Consider the following 18,867-nt stretch of genomic DNA (forward strand, 5'->3'; position numbering starts at 1 on the left):
TTGGTGGCCAGAAACCATTCACATGCAGACAAAGTGTGCCAGTCAAACACACAGAGAGAGAGAGTTTCAAGTGTTATGAAATGTTTGCACTGAATTTCTCTCCGTATACAATAGTTATGTTGGTGCACCTAAATTGGGCTATATTGGCCAGTGTCCTCCTGCTGCCTCCCGAAATAATAAACAAAACATCAAAGCACCAAGATCCATGAATAAATTTTATTGCTCCATATGAAGAGAAAGGGAGGTGCTACAGGCATTGTAAGAAGAGGTGGTTGTTGTTAGCACCTTGCATCTGAGAGTCCTTAATTCAGTGGCCAGTTGCAACACTTACAACTTTCATCAAAGACCAGGCCAGCTGCACAAGACATGGGGAATGTTGCAGTTCCAGCACAAATGTAGAATTTATTGGGATCGACTGGATTAACATACATGCCATCAGCTTTGTTTGCACAAAATTCTGTTCCAGGAGGAGTGGTGGGAGCATCTGGATCAGGTGTGGTTGTAGGCCCCGGAGTAGTAATAGGTTCAGGAGTGGTTGATGGTATTATGATGCTTCCTGGGTCACCACAAACTGAAAGAAACATGCAAAATCAGGAATCAGACATTTGCTTTCATCCACCAATAACTTCTTCCTAGAACTATTATAGTCTACGAGTATAAAAACCACCTGCTTTAGGAAGGAGGAATAGTAGTGAGCTGCACTTTCCATAATGGGAAATATCATTACTCTCACATAATGTATGTGACTGGGTGTCAGAGCATTATATAATATGTTTGTATAAAATATCATGGAGGCAAAGCTTATTATCCTGTATAAATTATTTTCTAATAAAATTCAGACACTCTGTATACAATGAGATTCATTTTGCTAAATAATGTTTTAAGCCATGCAGCAGCAACTGGGCATTCAAAATAATGGATGCTCTAAAAGGAGCTTCTCACTCTGCTAGCTTGGTGGTTTAACACTAAACTAGAAATGTAAAAGCAATATTCCCCAAAATGAAGTACAGTTGAACCTTGTTTTTTGAGCGTCTCGGAAGATGAACGTTTCGGTTTCTGAACGCCCGAAAACCTGGAAGTAATTGCTTCCATTTTCGAACGCACCTCGGAAGTCAAACAGCTTCCAAGGCACATTTCTCAATTTTCACCATTGAAATTGCCAACTGCCCTTTGTGCCTCACTTGTCAAATGTTTCAGAAGTCGAATGGTCTTCCAGAACAGATTACATTCGACAACCAAAGTTCCACTGTACTATGTTGTGTATGATTTGGTGTGATGGTCCATAGAAGCAAATGCCATGTGAAGTGACTGTGCCTTTTTTGCCATACGCCCTGGTGAAAATCAACACAGTTGACTTTTAAGGAATGCATGCACTGCAATAAGTTCATCTGCTTCTTCCTTCATTTAAATAGCGCACACTAAGACATCGCGTGGCGAGATGAGCTTTTAAACACCATGTGCTGGTTCCAAAACATTTGCCACTAGGCTGGTTTGGACAATGAATGTGCATCTTTCCCATTACTGAAACATAGCTGCAAAGAGTCAGGTGTGGAATCTAAACAACTGTTTGGCTTTTGATAACTCCCCCACCTCCAATGATCCTTTGGTACCATCTTACCTTTGCCTGCAAGTAGGTTCTTCAGCTCATTTATGAGAGGGTAAGGTCCTTCACCACAGAATGAGCCACTGAAGTCATCCAGGTCAATAGCCCATACCATGCCACCACCAAATTTGTTGTCCTTCACAAACTGGGTCTATAAACAAAAAGGATAATGCTTTATGGCAAGCTCTGCTCCCAAGCAAGCAGTGAAAATTGTTGAGAAAAACCCACTAATTCAACACCAGTATGGCACCAGGAAAACTACCAAACAGGCTACTTGGCAAAATTACATCAGCCATTAATCTAGTCTTGATGTTTGTATCCTGAATGTTTGTGGGTTGGTCTACGTAGCCAACCAAGGCCACATTCACACTGCACCTTTAAAGCGCTATGATTCCCCTTTAAATAGTCATGGCTTCCCACAAAGAATTCTGGGAGCTGTAGTTTATTAAGGGTACTGAGCATTGTTTGGAGACCCCTCTTCCCCTCCCAGAGCTCCAATCTCTCTTCACAGGGAACTCTGGGGATTGTAATTCTGTGATTGGAACAGGGGTCTCCTAACAACCCTCCGTGCCCTTAACAAACTACAGTTCCCAGAATTCCTTGGGAGGAGCCATAACTGTTTAAAGTGGTATCACAGGGCTGTAAATGGATGAATTACCATAATCCCTGGCCATGTGCCATGCTGGTTGATGGGAGTCCAACCCACAATGGCTATTCCTGGTCTGCAATATGCAACTCCATTCTTCACTGCTGATGCCCTCTAAACATTCTGCCAGTCATGTGTAAACAGCTTCGTTTCCCCACAGCTGGGAGAACATTTAAAGGACCCAACCATATGGGGGTATAAATGTTTTTCTAAGCAAGCAGCACCCACAGCACAATGTAGATTCCATGGGAAAAACATGTGCAATAAAACCCTGCCCACATGGTTGAGTCATTTTATGTTATGGTTTTATTGTGTATTTCAGTGTATGATATAAATAAATCATTATACTTCAATTCCGCACTCTGAATAAACAAATAGTTGAGTAAACAAATAGCTCCTAAATGGCTGGGACAACATCTAAAGGTCACTTAGATCTGTAAATGAGAAATGGCAACTCCTGTGTTCAAATTATGCAACACAGGCATTCAGTACAGCACTGTGGGTAATAAGGCAGCATAAAATAAAAGGTCATAGTCAACAAAGGCAGCCTTACTTTGCATCCATAGCTTTTTTTGTTGTCAAATCCAACCCACTCAGAACCTTTGTAAGCATAGGGAACACATTGGTCTTCAATCCATTTCACTGTAGCATCCCTTATAAAGGTACAGATCTGCAAGCACAGTACGGTATTAATAGATTAATGGATTTGAATCAGATTAATCTGGTGGAACATGAAATTAAAGTCACAACAGAGAAGTTATTTGGTTTTAAATTATCTAATTCATGGAAACCACAGAAACAGAACTTTCTGTCCCAGTTAAGAGAGGAACACAGCAGACATCGCTGTTGACTTTTGGAGATGGAGGGCTACAGCCTTTGCAGGATGCCCTTGCAGGAACAATATGACTGCACCATAAAAGCTGCTTTGCAGACTAAGCAGCTGTTGTAAAAGTGGAGGTTTGAATTCCCCTACAGATTTGTTGTGTGGGTAAAACTACTCTGATATATGCAGATACCAAAATATTAGAAATTCAGCAAATAACCTCACACAACCGTAGTAACAGCTGCTAAGAAAAATTGTAATTTATCCAAATCCAGAAGGCAAGTAGAAAGACAGCATGATATTTATTTTGTAGCGTAATGTTGTCAAAATATTTCAGTGTGTTAGGTTCAAGATTTTGAAGGCACTTGTATATAAAATAATTTTGGCTCATTTGGTTTATATATTCTGGAAAAAAATATGAGAATGGCAGCAAACCATGTGCAGTGCAGTCCTAAAGTATAGTTATGATGCAGCTTAATTCTTAGTAAGCGGGCATAAGATTGTAACTGTATTAGAGTGCAATTCTATATTCAGAAGCATGCTCCACTGAATTCAATAGGACTTATTCGCAGACAGGTAAGCATACATAGGACTGTAACCTGTTACCGGAAAAATCTGAGGGCTCCCTTGGACAAAAAGTAAAGACACCAACCAGAGTAAATTGGAGCAAATCAGCAGCCTGTAGGCTTGGTCTTTATTGAAGAAAGACTGTCGCGACAGGGTGCTCCCCTCACTTGCAGGTGAGAGGAAAGACACAGAAGAATAGTGTGCAAGGTCTTATAAAAACTTTTGAAATTCCCCTCCTCTAGGTCTAGCCCAGCCCCAGAAACATCATGCATACATTACAGAAAGGAGGGGTTGAGGGAGGAGTTGTGGTGGTAACATCATGCATACATTACAGAAAGGAGGGATTGAGGGAGGAGTTGGTGGTAACCTGAGTGTCTTGTCACCTGGCTGGTTCCTCCTTTCCCCCTCCCCATGAGTCACTTCCAGGAACTTCCAGAAGACAAAGGGGAGTTTGCAGTTTCCTGCCCCCTGAGGGAAGATCTGATCAGTGTCCTTTGTTTCAGTCCATGCTGAATCCACTCCCATATGCAAGTTCTTTGTGATCTTGATTGTCTTCTGTCTGGGACCATCAGGGTTGGCATAGCAACTGGGCAGGGCACCTGTGTATGTGCTGGGATGCTGAAGGGATTATGGCTGCCCTGTATCAAGTCTGCCCCATTTTGTAGTCTTTCCTTCATGGAGTAAAATAAAAGTGGAACAGTGCAAATCCAATGTATGGTTGATTTTCTATGAATTTATAACAGAAGCATAGCGTATGTAGTGCGTGAGTGTGAGTGTGTGTGAAGTTTGTACAAACAGAATGATTGGGGTGGGGGGGTTCCTGCTACAACCTAAAAGGCATCTTGCCCTAGGACTTCTCCAGCATCTTACCTCATAGTAAGCCCAGAAACCAGCTTCACGGGTGTATGGTCCAGAAGAGCCAGCCCCAGAAGCAGGAGCACCCACTGATGTATCACTGGTAGTAAGCCTAAAGGTACGTCCATAGGTGGGAAATCCCATCATAAGCTTCCCAGCAGGAACACCATTGTCTCTCCAGTATTTCATGGCAAACTCCTGCAAATATGACAGTGTGAATTAACCTCACAATCGTTGTTTACCAACACTGTTACCGGGAAATTGGAATGGGGGTGAGAGACCTCCCCGCCCCACACAGCAACATCTACAACATCTACAATCTACAAAGGCATTGCATCTGCAAGGGAAGCTCAGCTCAATTTGCAGAAGGAGCCTGCGACTCGCCTCTGAGCCCCAGGTCTCCAACAAAGGAAAACAGGGGAAGTGTCAGTACTAAATGTAGCAATTCACTTGATAAATGTATCTACGTACTGGCTCAATGGGAAGACTTTAGAAATTCATAAGAAATCACTCATATCAATCTTCTCAGTTACAATGGCATTTAAAGGTAAAGGTAAAGGTACCCCTGCCCGTACGGGCCAGTCTTGACAGACTCTGGGGTTGTGCGCCCATCTCACTTAAGAGGCCAGGGGCCAGCGCTGTCCGGAGACACTTCCGGGTCACGTGGCCAGCGTGACATCGCTGCTCTGGCGAGCCAGAGCCGCACACGGAAACGCCGTTTACCTTCCCGCTGGTAAGCGGTCCCTATTTATCTACTTGCACCCGGAGGTGCTTTCGAACTGCTAGGTTGGCAGGCGCTGGGACCGAGCAGCGGGAGCGCACCCCGCCGCAGGGATTCGAACCGCCGACCTTTCGATCGGCAAGCCCTAGGCGCTGAGGCTTTAACCCACAGCGCCACCTGCGTCCCTGGCTACAATGGCATTTAGGACCCAGGAAAGTGAGGTATAAGGGGAGGGGTGTATGAGCCAACCATAATCCCCAAGAGATGTACAGTCATGTTTGCAGGGCCAGACAGATAACCATCTCAATCACAATGCCTACCCACCCCATAGTGGGATGAAGCCCGGACAAGACAAAGGGCTGTATTTGACTTGACTTGGCAACCAGGGAACTGTAAATACTTTCCTTTGTACTGTGATGGAGTAAGTGTGAAAGACTATATTTGAGTGACATGGGCATGCCTGGATCTCACAATCTACCGAAGACCACACCTTTTCTGTGACATATCCATGATGTCTTGATGATGCATCCTGAGATGTATTATGGGAAACTTTGGGAAACTTTAAAATACTGGTGTAACCATTGTTCGGGGCTTCTGGCTGCTTCGTCTTTGTGGTAGTGGGAAGTCTTGTTGCAACGATAAAGATCAGGCCTACAGGCCACTGTTTTGCTTCTATCTCCTATAGCTAAAGTCTCATGTTTGTGACACCTGACCTGAACCTATGGGAGTCAAAGTTAGGCAGTTGTGGGGTTCTCCAAGGACTCCATGTTACAACACAAAGCAACCCGCTAAAGAAAATAAACCGTGCTTTATATTCTTACACAGTTGAAATATCTGAAGTCTCCAATATCAGCTGAACCAATGTACAGTGGGCTGTTGTGGCCTGTAAAGGTGTCCCAGCCACCATGGAAATCATAGGTCATCACGCTAATAAAATCCAGATGTCTGAAATGAAAAGTGCAGTTTAGAATTAGGCTGATTCAAACAACCAAGTCTAGGTAGGTTTTGTTATGTGGAGGTTCCGCACCCAGCACAGAGTGAAATAAACTTTTCACATCAGCATATTTTTGCAATGAAAACGTTTTTCAGAACCTTATCAACCTCACCTGCAAGGGACCATGGGTCTGAGAGACCATCAGTCAGAATGTGGGGTAAAAAGCAAGTCAAAAGTCAGTCAAGGCCAAACTCTATGTGATGCTTATGTCTTTTCTGGCCTTGCCCAGAGGCTGCTGTGGTGGGGACTGAGAGTGAGAACCATGGTAGGGGACCATGCTTCTAACTGTAAAAAGCCCCCCTTCTGCACTTGCTATTCACAATGGAAGGAAAGCTCTCCCATTGACATCAAGGATGAAGGAGGGCAATTCTGATTGGGATTATGGTGGTTGCAAATTGTTAAAAACACCTTCCTGCCTGCCTTCACTTCATGGTCTTGATCTGGAGGGGGCGGAGGGCAGTATGCCTTAAAAAAATCAGCCATGTGAGGCCAAACAATGCAACAAGTCTCGCAGGATGTTTGGCCTTTGGTACTCATTTCCAGTTGGCAGTCTCAGCTCTGGCAGCATGTGAAGCAATAATTGGAAAGGGAGTACACCTCTGTATGTAGCTTCCTTTAGCATCAAGTGATAAGGTTTACAGGCCATAGGACTGAAATTCCAAGCAGGCTTGATCAATTAAGCATTACTATAACTGCATTTAACAAAGCTCTTTTTTTCTCTCCACTTACTTCCCTATTTCTTCAATTTCATATCCAGCATCAATGGTCGGTTTACCGGCAGAGACAGCTGCTGTCACCAACAACCTGTTGTTCCCAGTCTCTTTGGCCTCTTGGTCAAAAGCTGCTACCATTTCCTAAAGGAAGAGAATGAACTATTATCCCAGCCTTTTGTTAAGAAACAGTCCTATTTCTACAGGTCTCTACAAACCTCTTCTGAGCAGCAAAGCTTTCTTCCCCAACTGCGAAGCCTGACCAGCCGGATTGCTGAACTTACTGATCTCATACCTGGATCAGGATAGTGAAACGATGCTTGTCCTCAGGGGGGCTACCCCTAGAACCTGGATATTCGAAGTCCAGATCAATCCCATCAAAGCCAAATTTGCGGAGGTATGCTATAACTGAGTTTATGAAAGTCTTGCGGTTGGCTGCAGTGGAGACCATGGTAGTGAATCTGAAGGAAACAAAAGCAACAGTGGAGTCTGGCAGCACCTTCTTAAAAGAGCATTCCTAGGCAAGAGTATAGCCTACCTTCATCCAATTTACCAAGGTACAGTTCTGCACCTCTGTTTTTCTTGCATCTGTTGCTAGTATCTTTCCTTTTCTTTTGTTTTTTGTCAGCCAATCCAACTGCACATTGCTTTACAGACTATTTTTTTCTGTTCCTCAGCTTTGTTTTCTTGCTTTCTTTGCTTTATGCAGTTGAGATACTTCCATTATCAGCCACAGTCCTACCCTCAGTTATATGACATTTAGCTTTGCATAAATCTGTGTTTGGGTTTGTTCCCCCCCCACACACACACACCCTACATCTTGGTCTGCAGCACCTTGCAAGAGAGGGTGGAAGGCCAAACTTTCCTTATCTCTTCATGCTACCTGAAAGTGGAGAGTGGGGAAGGAAAGGCCAGAATGCATCTGAGGAAAGAATGGACTAACATCTCCCATGGATATCCCCGGTCTGGTCTGGTCAACATATGCAGTAAAAGAAGAGGGAAAGAGCCCTGAGGTGGTAAAATGGGCTGTACCATTTCAGTCTGGAGAGGAGGGTTGCTTTCAAATTTTTAGTGCACTTTGTGTTAAGAGTTTTCTTCAAGTACAAAGGATAGAACACTAAGATGCAGGCTAAACCATAATCTGTCTCTCATGTATTTTTAATCTGGAAAGGAACATTTTTAAAGTGGCATTATTGATCTGCAGCCTGAAATGGTACAGTCCATTATGCGCTTCAGGACTGTACCACCTCAATTTACTACAAATACAGACCAGGCATCTGCCTCCATTCCTGCCTTCCATCTCCTAAGGAAGGAATAAGAAAGCAGCAAACCCTGAATGTAAATATACAGCTGTCTATAGCTGGGTGCACATTATACCTTTAAAGAACGCTCTTTCCCTCAAAGAACTCTGGGTACCATAATTTGTTAAGGGTGGCTGGGAATTGTCACTCCATGAAACGTAAACCACAGTGCCCAGAATTCTTTGAGGGAAAGAATTTGTTTCAAATGTGCTTTAAGTGTGTGATGTATACACAGTCGTGGGCACTGTCACATCTAAGAAGGAAGTGACTGAATTAGGCATGTCAGAGAATAGCTCTCCCGTCTCCTTGCACTTGCCATTCTCAGTCTCTTACTCTCCTGTTACAAAAAGTACAGAGAGGTCAAACAGACCTGGAATCTTGAGGGAGGGCATCCCAGATGGCACTGCTTAGCTTACAGGAGTCTGATTCCACTCACAGTCTGTCAGTTGTCAAATACTATCATGTTCAACAGTTGTATGCTGATTACCACTCATGTTTCCAAAGTTATAGAGAAAACTTACTTCTGTGTACCAAAGTTCCACCCTCCAATAGCCAGCAATGTCACCAAGGCAGAATTTCTGTGAAAAGGAAATATATATATATAAACAAAAACTGAAAACAGATTTGATGTAGAAAATATACAGATATTGTTCTTGTTAAAACTAAGCTGCTCACTATTTATATCTTCTGCCTGCCAAAATTTCCCGCTGACTTCTACTTAATGCTTATATAAAGTCAAGTTTACATTACGGAACAAGTTCTTTCTTTATGAGGTCTACTGCTACCAATGTATCATTATCACCAGATCAGATGGCACATCTGCAATATCTGTACAGTGGTACCTCGGGTTACATACTCTTCAGGTTACAGACGCTTCAGGTCTGTAACCTGAACCAACCCAGAAATATTACCTCGGGTTAAGAACTTTGCTTCAGGATGAGAACAGAAATCGTACGGCGGCAGCAGGAGGCCCCATTAGCCAAAGTGGTGCTTCAGGTTAAGAACAGTTTCAGGTTAAGAACAGGCCTCCAGAATGAATTAAGTTCTTAACCCGAGGTACCACTGTATCAGTTTATGCTAGAGAAATGTCTGGTGGACCCACAGCTTCTGTATCAGCTGCTAGAACAGCTCAGAAGCATCTTACAAAAAGTTAAGCACCTCTTTTACCCACATCACAGTTACATCTTAATGTTGTTTCTAAGAAAAAGCTGACCTCTGCTTTAGCGCTTGGAACTCTGGGAAGAGCCTGTCCTCGTCATTCCACTCATAAGGAGCAATCTTATTGTCGTTCATAGTTGCAAACGCATACATGAGGTGAGTGCAAAGATGTGGGTCCACGTTGTTTGGAAAGTACTTGGCTGGTTCAGGGCGGTACTGAGCCCAATTGGTGAAATAGCACACAACTTTGCAGGAATGGCCTGGTGAGAAAATGGAGATGGTGCCATTGTTGACACAAAGTCATGTTCAGAGTTCATTCAGTCATTATCCTCTAAAAGCGTGTCTGGACTGAGGATTTTTAAGCGGCAGACATAACAATTATGCAATCTTTCCTAGCTCTAAAGACAGTCCAGGGGCTCTAGTAGGAGTGGGGGCTACAGCACAAAATCCCAGAGCTAGTTTGTCACACAACTTTGAGATATCATTCCACAAGCCTACCATTTCCAATTTAAAGCTATAGTTCAGTGATGGGGAACCAATATTGTTTCTGAAATAATACATGAACCCAAACACAGCTATCCTTCAAATTTCACATTTATCCAAGTTTTTTGATGCAGTTCTCCAATCAAGCGAAGTTTACTAGGGTTGCCATATTTCAGTGTTGAGCTTTTTTCAGTTCTGCCCAAAGTTGTTAAGCTTTTTTGCCAAAGTTGTTGAGCTTTTGTGGATTCTTTTTTCAAATTTCTGTCTGGACACTGTTGCCGACTGCAGTATTCAAGATAAGGGAACCCTATGTTTACGAAACTGCATGTATGTTGGGAAAGATATATAAAAATGAAGATATGCATAAAAATGAAGGTATTAATAAAAATAAATTAGTTAAAAATGCATTATATTAGGGGAAATGGCTTGCGAAAATGTGTTTATGAACTGTCTATTAAAAATGTATTTATTAGGAGAAATTTGTATGAAAATGCTGGTGAATTTTCATGTGGTTTTTTTTTTTATTGCAAATTGCTGCAAAATGTAGGGAACTGAATCTAAGATAGGAAAAATGAGAAGCAAAGAGAACCTTCCTTTCCCTACTTATGGTCAACCTTTTGGAGAGTGGAGCCAGAAACCAAAGTGTGCAGATGTGTTCAAAGTGGCAAATGTTGGCAGAATATTATGCCAGAACATCACCTAGACAACTAAAATACAGATATCATATTAAATACATTTTGAGTGTTTATGTCTCTCCATTTATACATGTTTTTCACACACACACACGCGCACACACACATGCACAAATAAAATTGTGGACATATTTTATCACATCTTCACAATCACTTGCTAGGCCACCAGAAGCCAGTTTAAAAATTGTTCCAGCCCATGAGCTGCTCCATCCCTACATCTTCCTACACCGCTAACTGTAACTTTTGTCCACAGCAAACTCACCATCCTCATCGGGATTTTCACTTGGCTTAGGAGTTGTTTCATCAGGAACCTGAGTAGTGGTTTCTTCAGGAGGTGGTGTTACGTCATCAGGAAGAGTAGTAGTTTCATCAGGAGGTATGGTGGGAGGATCAACAGTTGGAACATCACCACAGCCTAACAATAAGAAGTGCAGATGTTCAGAAAGGCATGTGGAAATCGCGAGTGCATTTAATATGTATTTTGACTTATGTGGCTTCTTTGACAATACTGAATTTGTTCAGTATTTTAAGCTGTCAGTAATATCTTATTGCTCTACTGACCTTTTGAGAAATACATTTAAGCTCCTGTTTTGATGGGAAATGGAATTTAATCTTTAAAAAATAATTACTCTGAGATTCACCTGAGACCTCTGATCTAGGTTCACTACTGGTGTACATCATTGGATGGGCAAGCAGTAGGTTACATTTTTATTGCTAAAAAAGACCAAAGTAGCTTGCTGTTCCATAAGAACGAAACCTGATGTTGGAAGCTACAAAATCTGCACTTGGTCACAAGATAGAGGGCAGGAGGCAATAGCAAACTTAATTTGTATAGACAAAGGACCTACAAATTGGATACTATGCGGGAATTTGTTGCCAGATTAGCTAACAACCGAGGAAAGTCTCTGACATTGTCCCAGTGAGCCTCAATTGAGTGTAAAGGTAAAGGGACCCCTGACCATTAGGTCCAGTCGTGGCCAACTCTGGGGCTGGGGCGCTCATCTCGCTTTATTGGCCGAGGGAGCTGGTGTACAGCTTCCGGGTCATGTGGCCAGCATGACTAAGCTGCTTCTGGCAAACCAGAGCAGCACACGGAAACGCCGTTAGCCAGGTACAAATCAAATGACATGGGGGAGAACTTCATCAGTTCACATTCTGCACTGAAGTCCCTTTGATACATGCTAGGGAATCAGATTTGCTGGAATTTTCCCACTGGCTACATACATACATACATACATACATACATACCTACCCACCCAAGGAAGGAATGTCACACTGTTGTAAATAGGGCCACCTTGTATTTGGAGAGCCCGTGGAGGATCCTGCTTCACACACAGTGGAGCGCAAGATGGCCTTTGATGCTACATTTAGATGCCTTACCTCCTGCAAGGAGACTCTTCAGTTTGTTTATTAATGGGTAGGCTCCTTCACCACAGAATCCACCACTGAAGTCGTCCAAATCAATTGCCCATACCATGGCACCCCCAAACTTATTATCCTTCACAAACTGGGCCTGCAAGAGAATCATCATCAGCATCAGCATCATCATATTCCCATGATGCCATTTTCACATCAGGAGGAAGCTTCAGTTGCATCGGGCCTCTTCTTGTGCTATTCATATTACCATCTGACTTGTATTTCATTTAGTTGCTTTTTAAAACATTCATGCCCCACCCTTAAAAAGACCACTCGGGGCAGTTTTCAGCATATAACATTACAATTTCACGAAACAATATGGAATAATGCACACACAGAAATGGTATCTGCTTGTACATGGAACTCATTGGTTTTCCACACACTGAATCTTTGGAAGGGGAAGTCTTGCATGGAAGAAGTCACTTACATTACAACATGCAAATTGTGATAGCACAAAACATGACAGAATACACAAAGTTGAGAATGCTGATAACGATGTCTGTGACAAACCAAATGTAAGGGGGAAAGCTGTATGCAAAAAGGGTTCTTACTTTGTACTCATAACTCTTGGCATTGTCAAAGCCAACCCATTCGTTCCCTTTGGAGGCATATGGCACCTTCTGGTCTTCAATCCAACTAACCGTGGCATCTCTTATGAATGTGCAGATCTGCCAAAATATTATGATATTAGCAAGAGGACAAAATGAAGAAGTAGAATGGTCATGTCAAGAAAACAATGACACTCATTGTGCTTAGAAATTACCACATGGTTAAGAGGCTTAGGATCATACCTGCAGCAGCTCTGCCTGTCACTTGCAGAAGAGGGCTCCTTTGTGAATTTACTTGTATCTTTTAAATGTAATTGTACTCAATTGGTATTCAATTTGATTAGCCTCCTATTATAATAAATTTGCATAGGAGCCTATGCTTGTACCCAAAGATGCATAGGCTTCTCTACACATGCAGTCTGAACCTTCCATTTTGGCAGTTTATGGATTGTTTTTAGGGTACCTGTCTTTCCTGTGCAATCATTTCAACTGTGTGGGGAGTGGCCAGTGGGCTGGCCACCTGTTCATAAGAACCCAGGAAGCTGCTTTATGTGCCCTTCTGAGATAGCTCAGTTGACACAGCATGAGACTCTTAAGCGCAGGCTCGTGGGTTCAAGTCCGACCTTGCGCAAAAGATTCCTGCATTCCAGGTTGGACTAGACAACCCTTGTGGTCCTTTCCAACTCTACAATTCTATGATTCTAAGTCCCACCATTCATCTATCTAGCTCAGTACCGTCTGCACCAATTGGTGGCAGCAGCTCCAGGAATACAAACGGGGGTGTCCTTCTGTAGCCCTATCTGGCAATGCCGGGGATTGAATCTGGGACAATCTGCATGCAAAGCAGATTCTCTGCCACTGAGCTACAGCCTTTTGTCATGAATATGCATTAATACTTACCCAGAATGAATGCATTCGTGCATGGAATTGATGGCAGGCATTAATACTCATTCAATGAAGAAACAACCTGAATTTTCCTCACATCATTACCTCATAGTAGGCCCAGAACCCAGCTTCTCTAGTATAAGGTCCAGAAGAGCCAGCCCCAGAAGCAGGAGCACCCACAGATGTATCACTGGTAGTAAGCCTGAAAGTGCGTCCATAGGTGGGAAATCCCATAAGAAGCTTGTTAGCTGGAACACCATTGTCTCTCCAGTATTTCATTGCAAACTCCTGTTTTGGGAAAAAAAGAATATGATATGGAGGGGGTTGTGGGATTTAATATCTGTCTTATTCTATGGGAGTTGGTCAAATCTATTCTCCATCTCCTTACACAGTTGAAATACTTTAAGTCACCCTGGTCTTTGGATCCCACATGCAATGGACTGTTGTGGCCTGTGAAGGTGTCCCAGCCGCCATGGAAGTCATATGTCATCACACTGATGAAATCCAGGAGCCTGGAGGAAGTTGCACAAGAAGCAGAGTTAACAGCCAACATTCTGACACAGGCACTAGGAGTGTATCTAAGAGAAGCCAAAGTCAGAGAAGGGGGCTATTATGAAGAAAATGCATGTTTTCATTTACTTACTTTCCTATTGCGGCTATTTCGTACCCAGCGTCAATGGTTCCTTTCCCTGCAGACACAGCTGCTGTGATTAGCAGTCTGGGGCGACCTGTGCTGGCAGCCTCAGCTGTAAAGGCCTCCAACATTTCCTAAAGAGGGAGGAGGAACTATTAGTGAATACCTATTAGCGGAGCAAGAGCAAACACGTGCCATTTTTTTCTGGAACTAGGCAGCTGTGGTCATTTTAATTTCCTACAATGCATTGCATCAATGTGGGGCACTGATGCAAATTAAAATGACAGTGCCCAAACAGTAGGATGCCTAGGCACCCTAAACGTGGAGTCAGACATGCCTATTAGAAGGTCATTTGTCTTTCTGACCATGAGGTTAAATGACCATTCTAAAACTGACAATGGTATCAGAGATCTCAGTCAAGAGTACCAATTTATCAGGGATTCTCTCAGTAACTAAGTCAGAAAGCTGAGCTAGTCCAGCGTCTTGCCTTTCATCTCAAGAGATCCATCTGAAAGGCCAGAGCCTAAGCTTATAATCTGGTCTGCCTCATACTGATCTAGCTTTATATCTGTGCCATTTAGCAGCAAAGTTCCTCTTCACATGTTCAGCAATTGCCAGATTCTAATGTATATTTTCCCCCCTTTGTGATACTGAGAGGAAAACATTTTAGCTCTGAAAATGGTAACAATATATCCCAAACATTAATCTGTTTTTAATCTGCAAAGATCAGCAACATGCTGATTAACACAATCCCGAAAAATGCTGGGTTTCTGTTATTTCCAAGACAGGGTTGGATAAGCAACTTTAGGGGGAACCTTGTATATAAGTTGAGGTTCTTGGTATATAGCCCATTTAGGGGCAGAAACAACTCAACAGCATATATCATCCATTCTACTTATGAGATTTCTATGTTTGTTAAAAGCTTTCAGTAGGCTAAGCTAGCTATGGAAGTATACTAGATCTGTGAGAGAATGCTGGGCTGGTACCTCACCTGAATCAAGATGGTAAACCGTTGCTTATCTTCAGGGGGGCTGCCTCTAGAGCCTGGGTACTCAAAGTCCAAGTCAATCCCATCAAAATTAAATTTGCGGAGATATGCTATCACTGAATCAATGAAGGTCTTTCGGTTGGCAGCTGTGGCGACCATTGTGGTGAATCTAAAAGGAACAGATCTCATTCTTAGTATTGCATTTTTAATGTGGTACTAAGGAAAACTTACTTTAAGGTAAAAATGCCTCCCTTAGAGAATGTATGAACACTTGCAAGAACATGTTCGCAAATAAATTAATACTTAGCTCTAGCCCTGCCTTTTCGTACAGACTACTTAATTTCTCTTTATTGCTGTGAATTTTCAGAATTTCTAACATCTGCTAGAGCTTAGTGTGGTTTCTAACCATCTGGTTGATTCATAATTTGAACTCTTTGTCAGTGTAGAGGTAAATAAACAAAAGCCGTTCTCACTTCTGAGTGCCGAAATTCCACCCTCCGATAGCCAACAGCTGAACCAGTTCGGAATTCCTAAAAGGCACAGAATATATTAATATATTAAAGTGAATAGAGAAACGTTTTAAAGATATAGGTTTATACACTCAAGACAGTATTATACACAACAGTACAGCACCATTCCCTGTGCAATTATGTATTTATGCGGCACATGCATCAATCGGATGAATCTAACCCAAAGGAGTTGCATTTAGGCCCCACTGAAACCAACTAACTTTTCACACATTTATTTCTATAGGACCTAAGTGTGTCTAACTTTAGTTGGATCCAACCCAATGCTTATTTCTTTATCACATTTGTATCTTCCCTTTCTTACAAGAAGCCCAAAGCAGCTTACATGGAATTATCCTATTTTATTTCTACTAACAACAGTGTTGGTCAAGCTAAAATGTGGGGATTTGCCCAAGACCAATTGGTAAGTAACATGGACTGAATGAATATTTAAACCCAAACCAACTTCCATGTGCTATTCACTTCACCCGAGTGTGCAAAATTATTGCATACATTGGAGAAAGAGGGCAAGGAGGTTGTTTTCCTCTTCTCTCATAATACTAGAACCAAAGAATCTAAGTGTTGGGAGACACAAGATGGAAAAAAGGAAATCCTCCTTCACACAGTTGCTACTTCAAGATACAGTGATGGCCACCAACCCAGAGACCTTTAAATTCATGATGAATAAGGCTAGTCACAGTGTTTCATTGCTGCCTCCAGGATCAGTGGCAGTATGTCTCTAAATACTAGTTGATGGGGAACACAAGTGGAGAGAATGCTATTGTGCTCATGTCCTTTCCATGGGCATCTGGTTGGTCAATGTGAGGACAGAATGTATACTTTTGACCTGATCTACAGGGGCTCGTGTTCATTCACTCTACCATGGACTGTTAATGCCTTTCAGTAAAACTCTTCAAACTTCTAGTTAGTATATTAGTATTAGCATGCGAAGAACCATCTTAGTATGAATTCACATCCATTCTCTAGTTCAGGCATAGGCAAACTCCGGCCCTCCAGATGTTTGGGACTACAATTCCCATCTTCCCTGGCTAACAGGAAGGACCAGTGGTCAGGGATGATGGGAATTGTAGTCCCAAACATCTGGAGGGCCAGAGTTTGCCTATGCCTGCTCTAGTTGATGCAATCAGAGTTAAGGAATTGTGGGCCTAATATTATAAACCAATCGCAGTGCACGGCAAATATTATATTGCAGCTAGAAGCAAAGTTCCTAAATAATAGCTAGTGATGGCATGGCAAAAGCTGATGTAATGCACAGCAGCAAGCGAAGACTGAAGCAGCTGACATCACCACATTAGCTGAAATGTGTCATGTGAAGGGACACTGTTCAGAAGAATTCCTATCACCCTGGCACATAAATTGACAGTTACGTGGCCCTAAACAGACATCCATATGTGAAATGTTGCTCTGCGGTTTTGCATTGCTGCTTACTTTTGCTTCAGTGCAGTAAACTCTGGGAAGAGCCTGTCTTCATCATTCCATTCATAAGGGGCAATCTTATTTTCATTCATCGTAGCGAAAGCATAGATCAGGTGGGTGCAGAGTTGTGGGTCCACATTGTTTGGGAAGTATTTGGCTGGCTCTGGCCTATACTGAGCCCAGTTGGTGAAATAGCATACAAGTTTGCATGCCGAGCCTGATCAGAAGAAACAAAACAATGAAGCAGCTGTTTAAAATACTCATTACATCTCATTTTTTAATTAAAATCCCTTCCCAACCGTATATTTATATGCCAGGTAAGCATGCAAGGACTGTGTAGGAAGCAAGAACAAAACCCCTACGGGACAAACTTTTGGAAAGATGGGATGTGGCTATTTTAATTTGTACCATTTTGCCAAAAGTCTTCGTCACTCAGGCAAATTTTGCATGAAGCAAGATGATAAATTGTCGAGTGAGGGAGAAGACTTGGAGTATATATATACAACCAGGAGTGCCAACTTGAATAAAATATGGGGGGGGCACTGGTTAATTTGAGTTAAATAGCAGTTCTGATTATTTGTAAATATTTCTTTCACATGGAATTCCCAGGATTCTTGATGGCTTACCATATAAATTATCCCTTTTTTACCTTTGAAATGACTCTAAAGTAATGAGACATGTCTACCTGGGATGGCTAAGGTAGAAGGAAAGTAAATCTGAGCTTCTCAAGTCTGAAATTCAGTTGACAGCACCATGCTGGGTAGAGTATGTTTTATCGCTTTTTAAAATTATTATTAATATTCTGTTGGGAGCCTACCAGAGTGGCTAGGGAAACCCAGCCAGATGGGCAGGGAATTAATTAATTAATTAATTAATTGCATCTTCTGCACACACACGCACACACAAAAACACACTACTCATCCCTAGTTAAGGAATGGAATAAGTACTTACTGATTTGCAACTGCAGCAAAACAGCCAAACCTGCAAAGAACAGAGAAGAGAGTCCAAAGTAATGGAAAAATTGCGCAGTGTAGCTTAACAAAGCACCATTCTTGGTGTCTGTGAAAAGAAATCCCACCTTACAAACCTTAAGAGAGACAGTCTACAAAATATTATAAATGACTCACCGACCCACAGCAGCACCTTCCCCATCTTGCTTTCACATGAAGGAGCGCCAGGTGAAGCTCTGAGCAGCACTTTATAGGAGGGCAAGGCCTTCTTATCGCCGTGGAACCTGCACACCTGGACTCTTGAGAAGGTAGGATCACAGCAAAACAAGTCTACTGAACTTTTTAAAAATAGTAATTAATCATAATGAAGTCAGTAAGAAGAAACCCCTAATGCTTTGGATTCAGACTTGGTGGGGATTAAGCCATACTGTGTTATTTTATCTATCTAGATTCACAATCTAGATATCGAATCTCGGGGACGCAGGTGTCGCTGTGGGTTAAAGCCTCAGCGCCTAGGGCTTGCCGATCGAAAGGTTGGCGGTTCGAATCCCTGCGGCGGGGTGCGCTCCCGCTGCTCGGTCCCAGCGCCTGCCAACCTAGCAGTTCGAAAGCACCTCCGGGTGCAAGTAGATAAATAGGGACCGCTTACCAGCGGGAAGGTAAACGGCGTTTCCGTGTGCGGCTCTGGCTCTGGCTCTGGCTCTGGCTCTGGCCAGAGCAGCGATGTCACGCTGGCCACGTGACCCGGAAGTGTCTCCGGACAGCGCTGGCCCCTGGCCTCTTAAGTGAGATGGGCGCACAACCCCCGAGTCTGTCAAGACTGGCCCGTACGGGCAGGGGTACCTTTACCTTTAGATTCACAATGTGGTAACGTGGGTATTTTTACTGAGTGCCCAACTGCCTTGCTTGCTACATTTTTTATGAAAAACACAACTAGGTCGAAGTATTCT

General features: G+C 42.7%; 1 protein-coding gene across 1 annotated transcript; it reads right to left on the reverse strand.

Annotated features, from left to right (window-relative positions):
- Nucleotides 1-202: 202 nt before the first annotated feature.
- LOC307219398 (acidic mammalian chitinase-like) lies at nt 203-18,145 on the reverse strand. Its single transcript, XM_079982541.1, has 20 exons — nt 18,095-18,145; nt 17,919-17,948; nt 16,980-17,184; nt 15,498-15,554; nt 15,028-15,193; nt 14,046-14,170; nt 13,791-13,914; nt 13,508-13,690; nt 12,521-12,637; nt 11,934-12,066; nt 10,816-10,968; nt 9,434-9,638; nt 8,742-8,798; nt 7,215-7,380; nt 6,939-7,063; nt 6,037-6,160; nt 4,510-4,692; nt 2,803-2,919; nt 1,619-1,754; nt 203-571 (listed from the first exon to the last, which is right to left on the reverse strand). The coding sequence occupies exons 1-20, from the start codon at nt 18,117-18,119 to the stop codon at nt 303-305; spliced, it is 2,700 nt and encodes an 899-aa protein (XP_079838667.1). The 5' UTR covers nt 18,120-18,145; the 3' UTR covers nt 203-302.
- Nucleotides 18,146-18,867: the final 722 nt, after the last annotated feature.

The sequence above is a fragment of the Podarcis cretensis genome, assembly GCF_951804945.1.
Source record: "Podarcis cretensis genome assembly, chromosome: 6".
In the NCBI taxonomy this organism is placed as follows: Eukaryota; Metazoa; Chordata; class Lepidosauria; order Squamata; family Lacertidae; genus Podarcis; species Podarcis cretensis.